The following is a 19,744-nucleotide window of genomic DNA, read 5'->3' on the forward strand; positions in this document are numbered from 1 at the left end:
AGTTGTCCAGATAGTTTATTTCTATTTTTAGTAGAGACGGGGTCTCGCTCAGGCTGGTCTCGAACTCCTGACCTTGAGCGATCCACCCGCCTCAGCCTCCCAGAGTGCTAGGATTACAGGCGTGAGCCACCGCGCCCGGCCTAAATTAATTTTTATATCTCTTGAATGTCTGCTCTAAACTGAGACTATGAGAACCTAAATTGTCTGATTTAGCACAGTCTCTTCTGTAAAATAGGTGATTTGTGGCCAGACACAGTGGTTCACGCCTGTAATCCTAGGACTTTGGGAAGTGGAGGATCGCTTGAGCCCTGGAGTTCAAGACCAGCCTCGTCTCTACAAAAAATTTAAAAAATTAGCCAGACATGTTGGTGTGTGCCTATAGTTCCAGCTACTCGAGAGGCTGAGGCAGGAGGATTGCTTGAGCGTAAGAGTTTGAGGTTGCCATGAGCTTTGCTAATGCCACTGCACTACAGTCTGGGCAACAGAGCCAGACACTTTCAAAAAAAAAAAACAGTAATTTGTTGAAATAACCTGAAGGAGACTTTGTAACCCTTAAGTTGCTGATATCTAAAAATCTGTGCAAGCTATATGATGCCAGGGTAAGGGCTGGGTCTTATTTTTATGGCTGATGTTTGAAAAATGCTTTATGACCACAATTTTATTTGGGGGTGAGCATTTCAGTTCTCTTTTAACCCTTCTATATTTTGTGAGCATGATCCACCAAAGTGGTATATATAAATCTAAGATTCATGATAATCTATTTAAACGTTGCTGTTACCCATTTTTCTTAAGATTTATTTATGATGAAATTGCCAGGTTCTTTGTGAAAGGTGACAAGGTCTACAAGTTCATGCTTCATCACATTTAATTAAGAGAGGAGTGGGTGTGAGATTAACACCCACCTGAGAGTGTGGTGCCTTGAGATGAGTTCAGTACATTCCAAGGATAGAATTGTTGGAAAGCACCATCTGGAAGATATTTTCCCATAGTGGTGCCAAGTTCTACTTTCTCATAAATCTTGGAACAATTAGATATTTAACCTCTTGCCCAGTGGGGAGTTTAGGTGTGCCCTAACTCAATTTAAAGAAAACTGACACTTGAGAGGAGAAATCCAATAAATTTTAATAAAAGGGGAGAAAAAAATCCCATGTAAAATTATGAGATATCAAGAATTTGTGTTCTTGCAAGATATACCAGTGTACCAGACTGATAACTTCAAGCATTTCTGAGAATTAAGTCTTGTAATCCACATTCATTTATAATAAAGTGGTGGTCAGAGCTTGGAAGATGTACAGCCACATGGAATTTATAGGGCAGCCTTTATCTCCACTTACGTGTTTTTATCAAAAAGAACAAAAGGTCCTTTACTCCCTTGCTTACTGTAGCAGGAGACTTGGATAATCAACAAACATACTTTGCCCCAGAATAGTTCTGTAGCTGATTGAAGCAATGCCTTCTCCTGATTTTTAAAGGATCATGAACTGGAGCTGTGCTAGCCAACAGGAGAGCATTTCTTCTCTCCACACTCCCTTCTATTAATAAAGTTTGTGTTGTCTATATGTGCCTTGTTAATGATAGGAGTGTTAACGACCACAGTTAATCTTTCTCCTCAACTCTTTCCTAATCCAGTCTCTTAAATAGACATTTAAAAAGCTTTTAACTCCTCTTGAATTGGGTGCTCATGGGCTTTTGGTGGAGGTGGAGTGATAGTTATCAGCCCATTTAACAAAACCTGAGACAGCCAGGACAGCTGTAATGTGCATCTCTATGCTGTGTTTTTGTTAAAATGCCACATGGCCAATACTTTGGAAATCATAAATCCACTGCAAGAAAACATCTTTATAGAGGGTATTTTAGTTTTATGCTGTTTGTGTTACATACCTAAGACCATCAGTACTTTAAGATCCATAAAGAGCAAAGAACATAGAGCAGATTAAAATGGTTCTGTAAATTTAGTTTGTTTTCATCTGTTTTATTTGCTGCAATAAGGCTTTATAGAGGACGCCTTGAAGACAGTGCTATAGCTGACAATTTAATCTTCACCTAAGCCACCGTCTTTCCCCAAGGGTCTCAAGGGAGAAGTAGGAATTTTCAATCCTGGGCCAACTGAAACCTCTCATCAATGGCATATTTAATTAATCCATGTGATTGGGAGCTTTGCACATGCCCTCTCTTTTCCCTGCTCTTCAAACCTGGCTTATTTTCTGGAGGATTTTGCCTTCTTAGTGGACTTACAGAATCTATACTGAAACTCTAAAATGAAGAAAGAGTTCATTGATTATGCATCTTGACATTTGATCTGATTACTACCTCCAAATAATTTGGTGGTTAGTTCAATGAGGCACCTTACCAATTGGCTTTTATTCTTTTTAAACAATAAAAAGAAAGCTTAGAAAATATCTAGAATTATGTTATATGTGCTTTTGGTTATCAGTGTTGATGAAAATAAATTGTGCTACACCAAGATCGAAGAAAAGCCACCAGGACAGCTGGCACTGAAGAATAGTGACTGGAGGGACTAGAGCAGAACCTGGACAGAGCAGACAGATACCAGGGACCCTGTGTAGGTTGTTCCAGGATCAATTGGTTAATGCCAAGAGTTAACCTTGGTATCTGTTGTTCTGCATCACCCCAGCTTTCTTGTAATGCCCTCTCTGTAATTGCTGGGGACTGACAGTTTTTAAACATTTTCTCGTACTGGCATGATGTATGGAATCCGCCCCCCCCAACACACACACACACACACACACACACACACACACACACACACACACACACACACACTTCTTTCTGCTTCACCTCCTCACCTCTTCCCCCATCTTTTTTGGAAGATTCATCTGTTAAAAGAGTCCCCTGTCAGCAGCTTGGAATGTGAGTTCTGACTGTGCTTGACCGCAAAGTTCTTTGATGTTTTTCCAAGGCTGACTTCTCACCAGATCCCTAGAGTTTGAGTGGTCCCACCCCTCCCCGCATTCAGAAGCCTATAAGGTGAATTTGCCGTGCATTGTTGATGTGAAAGGCTGTTGGGGCCAGCTCTTTTCTCATGACCTTATGGTTATTTTTGTTTGTTTTTTTGAAAACAAACTCTCACTCTGTCACCTGGACTAGAGTGCTGTGGCCTAAGCCTAGCTCAGAGCAACCTCAAACTCCTGGGCTCAAGCGATCGTCTTAACCCCAGCCTCCCTAGTAGCTGGGACTACAGGCGTGAACCACCACACCTGGCTAAGTTTTACTATTTTTAGTAGAGACGGGGGTCTCACTGTTGCTCAGGCTGGTCTCAAACTCCAGAGCTCAAGTGATCCTCCCACCTCAGCCTCCCAGAGTGCTAGGATTACAGGCGTGAGCCACCGTGCCTGGCCTTGTTTCAAATTCTTGATGTTGGGTTTTATCTCACTGACTTCAGCCTTCTAAAACATGACCTTATGGTCTTTTGTTGCTATAATCTACCAGTAGTTGTTGATACCTTTACCAGAGAGTTCCTGTCTATATTCAGGAGAGAGCTGAGAGCTGTTATGCCTGAAAGACTCTAGAAACTTGAGAAGCTGCTTACCCCTTCCCGTGGAGATTTCCACAAGGATAAGGTTGCGCTCAGAAGCTCATCCTCTCTTCCTCTGTCATGGTATCGGGATTCTACCTTAATCACTCCATCATCCTGCCAGCCATGTCTCATTTCTCATACTGGAACACTCCCTCCTCCCAAGCTCTGCATGAACCACCAGTCTTCATGCTTTATCTGGTCCAGGCTCTAGCTCTTAAATTGTCCGTCTGGCTTTGTGTTTCATTTGACCCTAATACACTGGGTCGCACTGTCTAAAAGAGAATTATGTCCCCTCCGATGTCTGAGTGCATTTCTCATTTCTTACTGCTGCTCCTGAGCAGATCTGTAACTTCAAGGTTAAGATAAGACACATTCCATCAGAACTATGTCGTCATCCTTGCCAGCTTCTGATCTGTGACTGTCTAGGAGATTTACAAGACAATTGCATGCCATTCTTTAAAGAATATTATGGTTGGACTCTGACTCCTGGCATCAGGCCCAATTCGATTTGTCAGCTGTTAAAGAACCCATTTCCCAAATAGAAAGGGACCTCAGCCCGTATGCCCCTTAGGCAGTTCTTAAGGGTGGGAAGGAGGGAATTGATCTGAATCTTTATTTCCCAATGTTTTAGGGGGAAGAGAGGAACCAGAATATTTTTGTCCCTTTCCTTGTTAAATTCATTTTTTTTTTCTGAAAGGTTTCACCAAAATGTTAGTGTTGCTGTCACTCTTTCCTGTCTGTTATCCCTTCACAGAATTAGTATTAGTCTTTTCATTCTGCCATCTTCAACGTTTTCCTGAGTTTTAAGGAGTAAGAATAAGTGTTTTACCCTTGAGAAAGAACATACCTACCCTGTTCCTTCAAGGTTTGTTAGTTTTCCGGTGTCTCTTAACAAAGACACTGTTCCTCCTTTTTTTGCCATTTACTAACATGTTAAGCTGCAGGAGTTATTGCATGTGATAGGGTTTACTGGCTTAGGAATTTGGAAGGTCACATACTTCTTTCTGCTGTTGTATTCGGCCTTGACATATTTTTACAGAAGGTTCTCTTCGGGGGACTTAAGAGCTCTTTAGTTTCAACATAAACTTACTCTTTCCCTAGGAGGTAGGCAGTGGGGATTTATTTGGCCCATTTTAATGATGCCAGGGTTCTAAAATTTATTTACTTGAGATAACACATGGCAAGTTAATCACAGAATCAGAACGCTGTTTTAATTTATTTGGCATTGTTTTCATATCCCTTAATTATGAAAAGTTTGAAAAAAAGAGTTTAAAAAAGGCAGTTTTTACCCAGGGTTCCTGATGGGTCCATTTAAAATTGAGGAAATTCCCTGTAATTAAAAAAATTTTCCTTTCCTCTCATAGCCTATGGTTTCTTCTGTTTGACAGCCACGATAGTCGTCAATCTCTGCTTTGAGTTCCTTGCTTTTGATTGTCCCTTTTCTTTACTCTTCTATGGCAGCAACCTCTGGCTCTAATGTTCCCATATTTGTAAAGCAGAGTAGCATTTTGATGCTCTGTAAAAATGTTCTTTAGAGCCAGGAGAAAGGAAAATTTGTAGAATTTCAAGTTTATCAGTATGTTTTTTCTTTATCCCAGTTCTTTTCTCAAGTATTAGGGATTATTGATGTAGGGAGTTGTGTATTAATAATGTATTAGGCAATGAATAGTTATTAAGAGATCTGTTTCATAACATTATAAGAGCAACTGAGAAGTGGTTTTAATTTAACAACCATTAGGTTGTGGCCGAACTGCTCTCCTCTCCTTTTTAAAAACTTCTTAGTGACTAAACTTTTTTCCACCTATAATTTCAGTTGAAAGGTTTTTTTGCTAGTGCTTCAAGTCTCTGGATTCTATTTCTGTATCTAGTAATCCTCCCAAAGAAAGAAAGCTGTATAGTATCTTTAAAATACTTCCCCTCCCCCCTTTCCTGTTATTTTTCCCCTGAAGCAATTTTAATTAACCGTTCAATGACAGATGGTAGAAAAGGCCTTGTCCAAAGTGCTTCTGGTGGGCTGGATTTAGGGATGTGTGGTTTGTGCCAATCCTGTTGTAGAAGGACCTGGCCTTTCCCCTCCCCCTCCAGTTGAGCTGTAATCTTGTTAGATGATCTTAAAATGCTATTGATTAATTCACAGTGCTCTTAGAGGAATAAATATAAATTTTGGATTTAAAACCCAAGAACTAATTCCCTTGAGCTCTGACTGCCTTAGCCTTGAGGCCAAGGGAGGTACCTTTCAACTTCTCCACCCAGTCTTCACTGAAAAGGAAAGTTGAGCCTTTTAACTTTTCCATTTGCCTCTCCCCCTTAGTGTAGTACTGCTGCCAGTTGCCATGGCAACGGACTGGGACAGCTGCGCACTGGCGCCCAGGCAGCTGGGTGGGGGCAGGGGAGCTGCCAGCCCGCCAAGCCCCAGACCTGGGAGGGGAGGCCCCTTCTGTTAGCCCAGAGGGAAAGAAAGAACTGGGGCGATCCGGTAGGTACAGGAGGGAACCCCCATTCATCTTCTACCTTCAGGGCTCCTCTTCTGCATGAAAGGTATAAAGGGAGATTTTCCTTTTCCCTCCCTCAAACTGAAGAACACATGTAAATCCTTGTTTTTCCTGGTGAGGCAGAGGAGGCCATAGCCACAATGCTTAACTGCATGCATCTAATATGGGGCTGGTTTTAACCCCAGTGCTCTGACCTAAACTGCTCAGCTCCCGGAAATTCCAAGGTGAGTGGGAGTGGGGGTGGGGTACTCTCCCTGGAATATGACATTTCCTGTCTCTGAGGTTGAAGGCTGTTTTTATTTTAAATAAACCAAATCAGATATATTTTCTTGAAGCTTAGGGCTCTTCTAAATTCCTGGAAAAATTATTTAAAAACCCCCTATCTACATTCTCCCACTACTCTTCCAAATAAAGTATTTTAATGAAAACTTAGTTTTATTATAGGGCAGTAATGGGTACAGGTAGAGTTTTAGGTAGGCAGACTTATTGCATAAGTTCTGGAGATATGGCTTCCAACTATATATTTTTGTAATAATTTTTTTTTTAAGTTTTGCTGATTTGAAGTGAGTTGATAAATGTAACTTTTTATACTACTTGAACATAATTCTGAAATTAATAGTGGCCCTTCCTATTCCCAGCAGTGGTTTTCTGGTCAGGATGGAAATATTATATATTTAGAGAGTGCTGGAAAACACCTTTAAAAATTACAGCAAAATAAAAATGGAGTTCCAGCTAAGAAAACAATTCCTGCTACTCTGTAATCCAGACTGTAGGCACCATTTAACATGGTTAAGGAAGAATTCTTAAAAATGATTATGGTAACAACGTGGGAATTTAAAAAACTAGATTCTCTGTTGAGTACCCCCTGGTGTGCATATTTCTGTGCTTAACTCAATTTCCATTTGTGTTGCCTTGCTTCAGCTTTCTTGGGCCTATGAATGGTTCCTCTGTGTTTTGAGAAGGCTTCATGTTGATGCTGAGTCTGGGGCCAGACTTCTTTTTCCTCCTCCTCTTCCTTTGGCCCAGAGTCAATTTCAGTTGAGAGGAGAGGTACCTCCTTAACTATTTGTGTTCATTGCACCTTGGGAATTACTGAACAATCCAGTGATTAATTTTGAATTTTAGGACTAAAAATTTTTTTCTACTCCCTGCCTCCTTCCCATCCCCAAATTAGCTTGCTAAAAAGGAGGCTTAGTGTGTTTGAGATGTCATTCTTACTTTTGTTAGCTGATGGATGCTCTGAAGGGACAAACTCAATTTGTTGAAGGGAAATGTACCGAGTCACTGAAAATGTGAAAGATGCCTGAGCAGGATTTTTTGTGCTGCTAAGAGACTAGTCAAGATACTCAGAGCAGAGAGAAGTTATATTTTGGTGGCCTTTCTTTTCTTTTCTTTCTTTCTTTGTTTTTGAGACAGAGTCTTGCTCTGTCACCCTGGGCTAGAGTACAGTGGCGTGATCATAGATAGCTCACCACAACCTTGAACTTCTGGGCTCAAGCGATCCTCCTGTCTCAGCCTCCAAAGTAGCTGAGACTATAGGTGTGCGCCACCACACCCGGCTAATTTTTTCTATTTTTTTAGTAGAGATGGGGTCTCGCTTTTGCTTAGGCTGGTCTGGAACTTCTAACCTCAAGCGATCCTCCTACCTCAGCCTCCCAGAGTGCTAGGATGACAGGTGTGAACTACCACGCCTGGCCTTGGTGGCTTTTCTTTTTTCATTTTTATAAAGAACTGCATTCATCTCGGAGGGAAAGGTTTTAATATTATCATGGTTCATGTAACTGAAAGTTTTCCACGTTTTACATTTCTGTTTGAGTTCCTGGCTTGTCAACAGTTACAGAAGTAGCCAGGAATAACATACCACACTACTTGTCTTTTGGAATCTGGAATTAGGGGAGTTAGATAATTATGCCATCTAATAATTTTGGTCTCTTTAGCCAAAGAGAGTTGTAGTTCAGGAAGTGAAGATTCACCCATTTTTAATTTAAATTCTTAGGACTCATCTGTACAATGAATGACTCAAGACCCAAAAGAAGGGCACATGGCAACTTTGTGTTGTACCCCCTTCCTCCCATCAAGAAGAAGTAGAGTTTTTAACTCGTCACCTGGATTCTAACCAATTTGTCCTTCCCCTTTGCCAGGAACCCGGTGGCCTTAGTCCTTCAGGTGGAACCGTGTGCGACATGGGAAAGAAAACCAAGCGGACAGCCGACAGTTCTTCTTCAGAGGATGAGGAGGAGTACGTTGTGGAGAAGGTGTTAGACAGGCGCGTAGTTAAGGGGCAAGTGGAATATCTACTGAAGTGGAAAGGCTTTTCTGAGTAAGTGCCTTTTTCAGACTTTAGAACCCTGCAGAGGTAGACACCTTCAGTTTACTTCCCTGTGAACCACCATCATCTTTGCGTTTTTCTTCCCCCTCCTGCATGCCTTTCCTAAGAGTAAGAAGATGCAGCAGTAAACTAAACAAATTCTCTCCGTCCTGGAGCTGGTGTCCTAATGATACTGCTTTTGAGAGGCAGTACAATGAATTGTTTAGGAGCACAGACTGGGGAGCCAGATTGCCTGGGTCTAGATTCTTGCTCCACCGCTTGTGGTACAAGCTAAATGACTGGCTAATTTCTTTAATATTTTTTTCTCCTCAGTAAAATAGATAAAAGAAATAGTACTTATCATAGGGTTGTTGGCTAGATGTACAGAGCCTGACACATAAGCTCAGTGTAAGTATAAATTGTTATTGTTACTATTTGGATACAACTAAGCTAAAATGTATACATGTAAGCAAAAAAAAAAAAAAAAAAAGGAAGATGATCGCATACGTAGCCCATAGTTCTCCAAAACTGGATCTCAGAATTATCCCAGGACAAAGCGCCCATCTTAATGAGAGACTTAAATCTGAGGCCACATTTTTTTTCCAACATTTTATTTTTTAAGATTTCCGACATCTGCGATGAAAAAATTCAGAGTGAATACTCAGATACATAACCACCTAGTTTCTATAATTAACATTTTAATGTAATCTATCCATGTATCTATCCCTTTAATGAGTTTTAAGAATGATAATGAAATGTTGACTCGAATCTCTGTTAGGCAGTAACTGGCTTTATGCTGAAATGCTAAAGTAGATGATTCTTTCCTTTAGAATAAATAGGATGAGGCACATATTGAAGGGTAGATGAGGTAGCTTGCAGGTGAAATATGTGAGGCTGTGTAATCTTCAGGCATTCTGCCTCAATTTCTGATTAATTTTCTTCCCAGGATGCCTGATAATGAAGAATGGATTTCTCAGAACCCCAGTGAACTGATAGGAACTGGTAAAGGCTCCTTAGAGCAGTGCTGTCCAATAGAAATATAATGATATTATATTAAATTTTCTAGTGGCCACATTAAAGGAAAGTGGAATTGATTTTAATAATATATTTTATTTAACCCAGTATATCAAAAATATTATTTCACAGCTGAGCGTGGTGCCGTGCTCCTAAGTCCCAGCTGCTTGGGATGCTGAGGTAGGAGGATCACTTGAGCCTAGGATTTTAAGGCTGCAGTGATCTGTGATCACACCACTGCACTCCAGCGTGGGCAACAGAACAAGATCTCGTCTGTAAAAGTATATATATATCTTCAGGTCATATATGGTGAAAAACCAAAAAAAAAAAAAAAGAAGAAGAAGAAACTAAAAAAATATATATACTATTTCCACATTAATCAATAACAAAACTTATTAATGAGATTTTTTTTGTGTGCTAAGACTTCAAAATCTGGGATATATTTTTACATTAATGACACATTTCAGATCAGACTAGCCACATTTAAAGTGCTCAATAGCCACATGTGGCTAGTGGTTACCGTACTGGACAGCACAGCTCTATGATGTAGGACCTAAGTATGCTAAAAGAGTTAATGTTTTGCCAATGTCTTGGATAAAGGGTATGCATCAGGAGCCTTCAGAACATAATAAAGGTTATTTCATTACATGAATCAAGGTTTCTCATCTGGAGCACTATTGGCATTTTAGATGGGATGATTCATGCATTGCAGGATGCTTATCAGCATCTCTAGCACCCAAAGTGCTAAATATAGGTAGCAAAACAATCAGAAAATCCCCTCCATATTTCTAAAGAGCAGTGGTATCACAGCTTCCACTAGAGATGAGAACCATTGAGTTTGAGACACCTAGAGCACTGTAAGATAGGAATTAAAGTAACACCTAAAAATTTTGAGGATGTTTATTAGGCCCATTGAATCACCACTGGAAATATTTGGGTGTTTGAAAGGTACTTGAAACTCTCTGTCATTGAGCTACCAGTACCTTACCATAGATAAAAAGGGGAAAGATAAGGTTTTGGGGTAAACAGATTAAGCATTTGTCCTTCCTTTGTCAGAAATGTCCAGAATTTCATAAAAGACTGGAACAATGCCCGCCTCAACCCCAGCTTTGTCTCTACAACTGAGTACCTGCCATGGGCTAGGCATTGGTCAGATTCTACCTTTTCTGTTCTCTTTAATTCTCTCTTTTTTATTTTATTTTATTTTTCTTTCTTTAATTCTCAGGAAAACATTTAGAGGTATTTTTAGTTTACAGATGAGGAAATTAGTGGAGTTATTTACTGAAGATCACATAACTTGTAGCTGCTGAAACAAGGATTCAATATCAGATTTCTTCGGCCCTAAAACCCAGGCTCTTTTTATTTTTTTAATTTCTTAATTTTAATTTTTATTTTTTTAAGACAGCATCTAGTTCTGTTGCCCGGGCTAGGCACAGTGGTGTCATCACATAGCTCACAGCAATCTCAAACTCTTAGGCTCAAACAATCCTCCGGCCTCAGTTTCCCAAGTAGCTGGGACTACAGGTGTGCCACCACACCTGGCTAATTTTTTAATTTTTTTGTAGAGACTGGGGTCTTGATATTGCCTGGGCTGGTCTCGAATTCTTGGCCCCAAGCAATCATCCCACCTCAGCCTCACAAAGTGCCAGGATAACAGATGTGAACCACTACTTCTGGCCCTAAGCAATTTTAAAAGTATACCATGCCTTCTTCTGGGTGAAAATTGGTTGAAGTAGAATCAGCAGTACCAAAATGGTATGAAAGGGATAATCCCAATGTGGGACTGGCTTTCCTTGCTATCAACAAAGACTCTCCACAACCCCTGAGTTTAGTTGGCTTGTTTTATAGTGTTGGCATGTCTATTGGTTTTGGTGCCTTAATTTCCTCTGGGATAGTAAACTATATGGTCTGTGGGTTTGGGGGAAAGTTACTGTGTGAGGAATTCTTTTTCTGCTAAGAGAAGGGATATAAAGGAGAGACTTTTCTAGTGTTAGCTCAAATGATTTAGAAATAAATTTTGTCTCATTCTTATGCTCCTTTTACAGACAGTTGTTTAAGTCAACAGTAAATATTCCATCATTTTGCTTCTTATTTGAATCAGGTTATTATGGCATGTGTTCACATCATTCTTATCCAAAGATACCTTATTTAAAAAACAATACAATATCTAGGATGGGTAGTGTATAAATTTAAATTTTTTTTCCCAGGTTGACTGACAGATTGTAGAAGCTGCTTTTATGACATATTAAGAGATATATCTTAATATGAACTAGTCCTAACTATATAACCAGAAGAACCTCTGCCACTGGCTAAGGGGTAAAGAGGACCCCTGCTCTAGTTTTGCCCATGTAGGTACATTTCTTGCTTTCATTCCATGACCTTATGATGTAATTGGTGGCTTCGGTTTTCTTTTCTTTTCTTTTCTTTTTTTTTTTTTTTGAGACAGAGTCTCACTCTGTTGCCCAGGCTAGAGTCCTGTGGCATCAGCCTAGCTCACAGCAACCTCAAACTCCTGGGCTCAAGCAATCCTGCTGCCTCAGCCTCCTGAGTAGCTGGGACTACAGGCATGTACCACCATGCCCGGCTAATTTTTTCTATATATTTTTAGTTGTCTGGCTAATTTCTTTCTATTTTTAGTAGAGACGGGGTCTCACTCTTGCTCAGGCTGATCTCAAACTCCTGAGCTCAAATGATCAGCCTGCACTTGGCCTCCCAGATTGCTAGGATTACAGGCGTGAGCCACTGCACCCGGCCCAGTGGCTTTGGTTCTCTTAAACCCATGCCAGGAATACAGAGACCAACTTTGAGAATATCAACTATTTGGTTTTTTCAAAGTAAATACCAAAGTTTAATGAGACACAATTAATTTAGGGTTTTGTTTGTTTATTAATATAAAAATGTATTTTGACTTCCTAGTGACAGTAGACTTGTGTCCAGAGCACTTGAATTAATGCACTCTAAATCCCACTTCTTCATCTTTATTTGCCCTTATTGTTTATTATATTATTAATTTAAGACCATATTGCCTTATTTATTTATTTTTTTACATGAGGAGCTGAAGGAACATACTGCCTTTTTTCTAAATAACTATTTCTAATTCTCTAATATTTGTTGACATTTTTTCCAAAATATGAATAACATATTTAAGGTAATGTAAAATGGGAGTGCAGGATTTAGTAGGTTTTCCTCTCTTGAGGAGTTGCACAGGTCATTACATGTATGAAGTCACACTATTTTGCCACTTATAAAGCAGAATTCAAATTTGGGTTTTTAAACAGCTTTATTGAGGTATAATTTACATACCATAAAATTCATACATTGAAATTGTTGCAACCATCACCACACTCGAGTTTTAGAACTTTTCTCTAACCCCTCAAAATTCTCTTGAGCCCATTTGTAGTCAATTCCAACTCCCACCCTCAGCCTCAGGCAATCATTAATCTGTTCTCTGTTTCTCTAAATTTGTCTTTCATGAGCATTTCATATAAATGGAATCAAACAGTGTATAGTCTCTTGTGTCTGGTTTCTTTCACTTAGTGTAATGTTTTTGAGGTTCTTCCAAGTTGTAGCATGTATTAGTTTTTTGTTGAATAATATTCCATTGTATGGATATACCATATTTTGTTTATCCATTCATTGATTACTTGATGAACATTTGAATTTGTTTTCTGTTTTTGGCTGTTAAAATGCTGCTGTAAACAATCATGGCCTGTGCCAAGACTGTGACTGTGATAAAGAAAAAAGAAGAAATTAAAAAAAAAAAAATTGTGTCCTGGCTGAGTCAGGAGAATCCCTTGAGGCCAGGAGTTCGAGACCCACCTGGGTAACACAGTAAGACCTTGTCTCTACAAAAAATTTAAAAGTTAGCCAGGCATTGTGGCACACATCTGTAGTCCTAGCTCCTCAGGAGGCTGAGGCAGGAGGATTGCTTGAATCCAGAAGTTCAAGACCATAGTGAACTGTATGATAGTGCCACTGCCCTCTGGCCCAGGCGGCAGAGTGAGACTGCCTCAAAAAAAAAAAAAAAAAAAAAAATTTTTGTATACAAGTCTTTGTGTGAACATATTTTTTCATTTCTCTTGGGTAGACATCTGGGATCACATTTATTATCTCCTTTAAATATCAGGTTTCTGTCCTTTCTCTTTTTTTTGCCTCAAGGTCCTCTTTAAAATAAGCCATTGGATTTTTTTTTTTAGTCATTCTTTTTCTTTTTCCTTCATTCTTCTTGCCCAGGGAGCACAATACTTGGGAACCTGAGAAAAACTTGGATTGCCCTGAGCTAATTTCTGAGTTTATGAAAAAGTATAAGAAAATGAAGGAGGGTGAAAATAACAAACCAAGGGAGAAGTCAGAAAGCAACAAGAGGAAATCCAATTTTTCAAACAGTGCAGATGATATCAAATCCAAAAAAAAGAGAGAGGTAAGCTTTCTTTCCTCTTTTCTCACAAACTACTCTTTTCCTTCCCGCCTCCCTAACTCTCCACCTCACCCCCCCCCCCCCCAAAAAAAAGGGTTATTTTGGTTATTTCTGTTCTGAGGATGGACCTACAAGGCAAATTGTTGAACAAAAGAGCTTCAGGGGAGGTATGTTGATTAACTACAGTGCCCCCTCCTGGCTGAGTGAGAAATGTAATTTGTGGCCACTGAATTGTTTTCAAAGTGGCAAAATTAAATGTTTATGAAACATTGAACCACTCTTTGCTTTCTCTGTAAATAGAAAGCTTAGTTATCTTAGAGAGGGAGACTCTTTGGTGAATTTTTTAAGATGGAAAAGGGCTTTGAAATGTTTACCGCTTCCTTTTCTCTTTTGTTCCAATGATAGCACTTATTTACAACCCTTTATATTCCCTTTTATTCTTTTTTTTTTAATTGAGGTGAAATCCATGTAACATACAATTAATAATTTTAAACTATACAGTTCAATGGCATTTATGTCCTCTTGATCCTATTATTTCTACCTATTCCTAATAAGAAAATAATTTTCATCTTTTAAATCTTTTTATTGTTCAGCTTGAGAAATGTATTTATGAAATTTTGGTTTGATGCAGTTGCTTTAATCCTTCTGATCTTTCACTCTCAAGTAACTAGCTTAAGCACTGTTATTGCCTCTCTCTTTTTTCATCTATATCTTTTCCATCTGTGCGTTCGTACAAACACACACACTCCACCCTCCACCCCACCCCCACCCCCCCAGCTTCCACTCCTTTCATTTATTTCAAGGTTATGAAGCCTTTTGTAGTGAAGGATGTATAATACACTTAAATAAAATAAAAGCATAAGTCCACTTTTGAATCTTCTAGCATCCCTATTTATCTTCATTCTACTTGGATGTCCATCTTTCTAGAGCATTAGTTCTCAACCCTAGCTACACATTAAAATCACATGGGAGGTGCTTTAAAAAAACTCCAGAGTCGAGGATGCACCACAGACCAGTTAAATTAGAATTTCTGTGGGTTGGACCCAGGCACCAGTGTTTTATAAACTCTTACATGAGTGATTTCTGGTTTCCATAGGAGAGAAAATGGGAGACCAGCTTTCTAAAAAGAACTGAAATGAGAGTGAAAGATTGGAGGTTGCAAGTAAAAGTGGACTCCTGTTTGTGTCTGTCTCCTTATTTGTTTCCCTGATGCTATTTTATACAACCTTATTTTTTAAACTGCCCTATTCTGGTGAGGTCTGTATATCATTGTGATCTACTGTACTGACAAAGGATTTGAGAATGCTTTCTCTTCTCTAAGGAGCTGGGACTTGATTCTTTTTTTTGTTTGTTTCCTTTTTATTAGTCTTTCATATTCTAGCTTTTGTCTTTTGATTCATTTTCTAGCTAAATGAAGAGAGCAAAAACAGGGTAAGACCTCTGACTAGCCATTTGTGAAAGTGTGTATTTCCACAAGCTAGGGTTTCTGTCCTTTTAAAAAGGAGCAATCTGAATCATCTGGCTTAGAGCCACTGGCCAGTGCAGAGTTTTGTTCCTAGGCCAGGTTCTGAAGCTGCCGACCTTGAAAATAACCCCCACACGTCCCTTACATCATAATGTTCATCTGGGGCCCCGATAGCATTCTCAGCAGTACTGGCTGCTGTCAGGTAGGCAGCTGGGAAGATAGGTGATTGTATGTTTTAAAGGTACAGAGGGGGATTGCGTTTCTTTCTTTAGACCACTGCAGAAGAAATTTGTTAGTCGGTATTATGCCTGATTTAAGATTACTGCCTGTGTGATGATTTTAGCATTTTCGTCGCCTCGGCTCCTTTTCAGCAGCTTGAACATTTTTCTTCATCATCCCCCGCCCCCCCCCTTCTATGGCAAACTGTTTTCAGCCGCCAGCTATGATTTACAACTCGGTCCCTGTGCCAGCATTCCAGCTGTGAGCAGCTGTGTGCACATCTGGGAACCTCTTCCCCTTAAGCACCCCCAAAAGAGACTATGTTTTTAAAAGTCAGTATCTCCCTTGATCCATGTATGGAATTTCCTTCCTATTGTGGGTTCTGGTATTTTTGGGGACCACCTGGACCCTGAATTCTTTGTATCTCTCAGAGGAAAGCAAGGTGAACATCAGATCAAAGAGATTTTATTATGAAAATCAGACACCAGAGATTTAATTCATTTGGGCAGTCTCTCTAGATCTTTGTGTTACTACTAGACAAGCTTGTATTATCTTCCATGATAAAGTTTTAAACATTATCTGGTTTGTATAAAATTTTATTTATTTTTTTGCTCTCACTAGTGTTATTACACTGGATCAGACCCTCTGCCCCTTGCCTAGATTGCATGATTGCATTTAGACCAAATTTAAATACTCCCCTTATGAATTATCAGCATTGTTTTCTTTTCTTCTTCTTTTTTTAATCATGGACCAGTTCTGCCTTCTAATGCTAACAGCTCATCCACATTAGAAGGAGGTAGGCACAGACCAGAGCCTCCTCTCTAGACAAGTGCATTGGTAATGATGTTTGTGATCTCTGAAACTTTCTGTTTAATAGTATTGGCCTTGTATCATTCTTACTTCTGTGCTCTCATAAATATAGGTGACTATGTGAGAAGTGTTAAAATAATTGGTTAGTATTAAGGTAAACTAAAAGTAAAAAAAAAATAAAGATTGAGAGAGGTGTTATATGTGAAGTTTATGAAATGAATAAGGGTATAGTTAGGGTAAATATAGATTTGTTTGTCATTTCAGAAGCTACAACTTAAGAGTCATCAATTTACAATATTACAGAGATTCAAGATGAGTGGGATTAGAGGAATTCCTAGATGATGACTCCAAAATATTTTACAGGATATTAAAGAGTTTTAGGGTTCACTCTTCATCTTTTGAAGGAATTCCAGGAAGGACAACTACATCTTCTTGCAAAAATAACTCTTGGCATCACTGTCACTGGCTGACATAGTATTGTATTTTATTAAGTTCTAAGAATTTTTCTGAATTGGTGACAGAAACATATCAGGTGATATTAACTTAGATTATGCTTTTTGGGCTGAGAAACTGGGAGATTTTTTTACTCTTTCTCCATGCTGTAACCTTTCTTCATCTTCTATTTATAGCAGAGCAATGATATTGCCCGAGGCTTTGAGAGAGGACTGGAACCAGAAAAGATCATTGGGGCGACCGATTCCTGTGGCGATTTAATGTTCCTAATGAAATGGTGAGAGAGATGGGGCCTCACTTTACGATTGTGTTTCTTAGTCAGTGACTTGAATTTATGTGGAAGATAGGGTAGCAAGACTGAGTATTCCCAAACTAAGAATTTTGAATGTCAGAGATCCTTAACTGATAGCAACGGTTGATATTAAATGGGAATTATGGTTCAGAATGGATTTAAGACATTCTCAAGCTTTGGTATTAAGCTAAATTATATTATTATAGCCCACATATCAGAAGAAGGTAAATTAGAGATAGAATACATGTAAACATGACCTAGCCATTTGTTTACACAGTTCTGAATCATCTGCTGTAAGACCATGAGCCTGTGACTGTGGGACAGGAATTGAATGAGGGTTTCTGCCATCACTGAGGGCCAAGACCTCTGAATAATGTCTAAAAGAGAAAAATAATCTCAACCAAAAGCATTAAGGCTAATACTGGCCAAAGCATAAGCTACTTTATACCGTAGAGAGAATGGCTCTTAGACGAAAGTGAAGTACTTCCCCTTAATTTGTTTCTTAACGACAGTGATTTATGGTGTGGCCCCACCACCTCTCCAATTGTTCTGGGTTTATGATACACAGAGGGTTTGTGCTACAGTGCCACTAAGGAAGCTAATTACCCTAAAAGTTGTACAAATGGTTAAATTTTTTATCTGATCAGAATGCTGCTGCTAAATTACCCAGAAGCCTATATTTGAGGAATCACTGTACTCTTTCAGGAGTAAGGAGCTGTATTTACTGGTTTTTCCTACTCAGCCATATGTTTTACTTATGATTTACATTCACATATTAACTAGCTTTTTCTATCATAGTCCAAATTTCAGTATCTGCTCTAAACTTTGTATTTTCCCTTTCCTCTTCTCACCCATAATACTTAAACTAAACTACTCGATATCTAGTAAAAGAGGTAGTTATCTTTGTCCACTTTGCAAGAGATTTTATTTTTTTTAAGATAGGGTCTTACTGTATTGCCGAGGCTGGAGTGCAGTGGTGCAATTATAGCTCCCTGCAGCCTTGAACGCCAGAGCTCATGTGATCCTCCCACCTCAGCCTCCTGAGTAGCTGGGACTACCAGCATGTACCACCATGCCTGGCTAATTTAAAAAAATTTTTTTTGTAGAGACAGGGTCTCAATAAATTGCCCAGGCTGGTCTCGAACTCCTGGCCTCAAGCAGTCCTCCCACCTTGGCCCCCCAAATTGCTGGGATTACAGATGTGAGCTACTGCACCTGGCCACAAGAGAATTTTAATTAAAAATTTTTTGTCTTGATTTGAAATCATGATTAAGGAGCCATGTTGCTAGATTTTTGTTGTTGTTGTTACACTTGGTAGTAGAGGCTGTAATAACTTGGATAATTGAAATTTGCAGCTAAATTTTTTTTCTTATTGTTCCATTCCACAGTTCTGACCAAAGGGGTAATGAGTATTTAAAAGGCCACAAGGTGAGGAGGATTAGGACCCATTTACTTAGATGATCCAGAAACTGGATTGATCAACTTTACATAATCAATAGAGCTGAATATAGGTTTGATTGGGTTCACTTATATGCTTATACACACAAATAAAAATTGTGAAAGCAGGCTGGGCGCGGTGGCTCACGCCTGTAATGCTAGCACTCTGGGAGGCCGAGGCGGGTGGATTGCTCGAGGTCAGGAGTTCGAGACCAGCCTGAGCGAGACCCTGTCTCTACTAAAAATAGAAAGAAATTATCTGGCCAACTAAAAATATATATAGGAAAAAATAGCCGGGCATGGTGGCACATGCCTGTAGTCCCAGCTACTCGGGAGGCTGAGGCAGTAGGATCGCTTAAGCCCAGGAGTTTGAGGTTGCTGTGAGCTAGGCTGACGCCACGGCACTCACTCTAGCCCGGGCAACAAAGTGAGACTCTGTCTCAAAAAAAAAAAAAAATTGTGAAAGCAGAATTAATATAATTTATTACTTAGCATTTTTGACTGAGCCTACCCCCATGTTTTACATTTAAATTCTAGCTGCAGACATCTGTTTCTGTCTGATATAGTAGTTAAATGATATTCACTCATAATTTAATTTATTTGTTTAAATTTCTCCTTGAAAATAATGAATGGTTAGGGTCCTTTTCACCTTGAAATCAAGGTTAGGAGGAAATAAGCGAACTAAATCCATATAATGACATAAACCTATGTTTGAACAGATTCTTTCCCTCTTACTTTCTTTCCTTCTAAGTCTCATATTTTTTCTTTCCAGGAAAGACACAGATGAAGCCGACCTGGTTCTTGCAAAAGAAGCTAATGTGAAATGTCCACAGATTGTGATAGCGTTTTATGAAGAGAGACTGACGTGGCATGCATACCCTGAGGATGCGGAAAACAAAGAGAAAGAAACAGCAAAGAGCTAAAGGAGGGGGTGGTCTCTGTCATTTCTCTTTGTACATAATACATTCACCCCCCTGCCTCCTCTCCCTTCTACCCACCCCCTTCTATCCTAAACACATCCATAAAAAATGTGCTTATCACTGTGCTCCACAGGAGAAATGTTGGTATTGGTTCTCTTGTAACATAACTGATGGTCTGATTCATGATAAGTGTCTCTCTGTGAAGACCAGGCATTTACAGACTGTGTGTAATTCCCACAGTTTTTTTGCTTTGCCCTGATCTCTTCCTTCTGCTCCCCTGTGACCTCAAGATGAGTTTTAAGTTTTTAATCACCTTAGAGTCTTGATCTTTTCAGGGTTGATCGCTTTTTAGATTTGAGGATTTTGTTACAATGATGAT

At 39.3% G+C, this 19,744-nt stretch overlaps 1 protein-coding gene across 4 annotated transcripts in view; it reads left to right on the plus strand.

Moving 5' to 3' along the window:
* Window positions 1-19,504, plus strand: part of CBX5 (chromobox 5) — a 30,103-nt gene extending 10,599 nt beyond the window's left edge. Inside the window, exons 1-5 of one of the 4 annotated variants that reach the window (XM_045553805.1) lie at window positions 5,924-6,014; window positions 8,172-8,350; window positions 13,586-13,772; window positions 16,893-16,993; window positions 19,218-19,504. In XM_045553805.1, the coding sequence (XP_045409761.1) occupies window positions 8,214-8,350; window positions 13,586-13,772; window positions 16,893-16,993; window positions 19,218-19,368 (576 nt within the window). In that variant the 5' untranslated portion in view covers window positions 5,924-6,014; window positions 8,172-8,213 and the 3' untranslated portion in view covers window positions 19,369-19,504. Of the gene's footprint in view, window positions 1-5,923; window positions 6,255-8,171; window positions 8,351-13,585; window positions 13,773-16,892; window positions 16,994-19,217 lie in introns of those variants that run through there. The other 3 variants (XM_045553806.1, XM_045553807.1, XM_045553804.1) reach the window with 3 other exon arrangements.
* Window positions 19,505-19,744: the final 240 nt, after the last annotated feature.

This window comes from Lemur catta, chromosome 6 (assembly GCF_020740605.2).
Source record: "Lemur catta isolate mLemCat1 chromosome 6, mLemCat1.pri, whole genome shotgun sequence".
Taxonomy (NCBI): Eukaryota; Metazoa; Chordata; class Mammalia; order Primates; family Lemuridae; genus Lemur; species Lemur catta.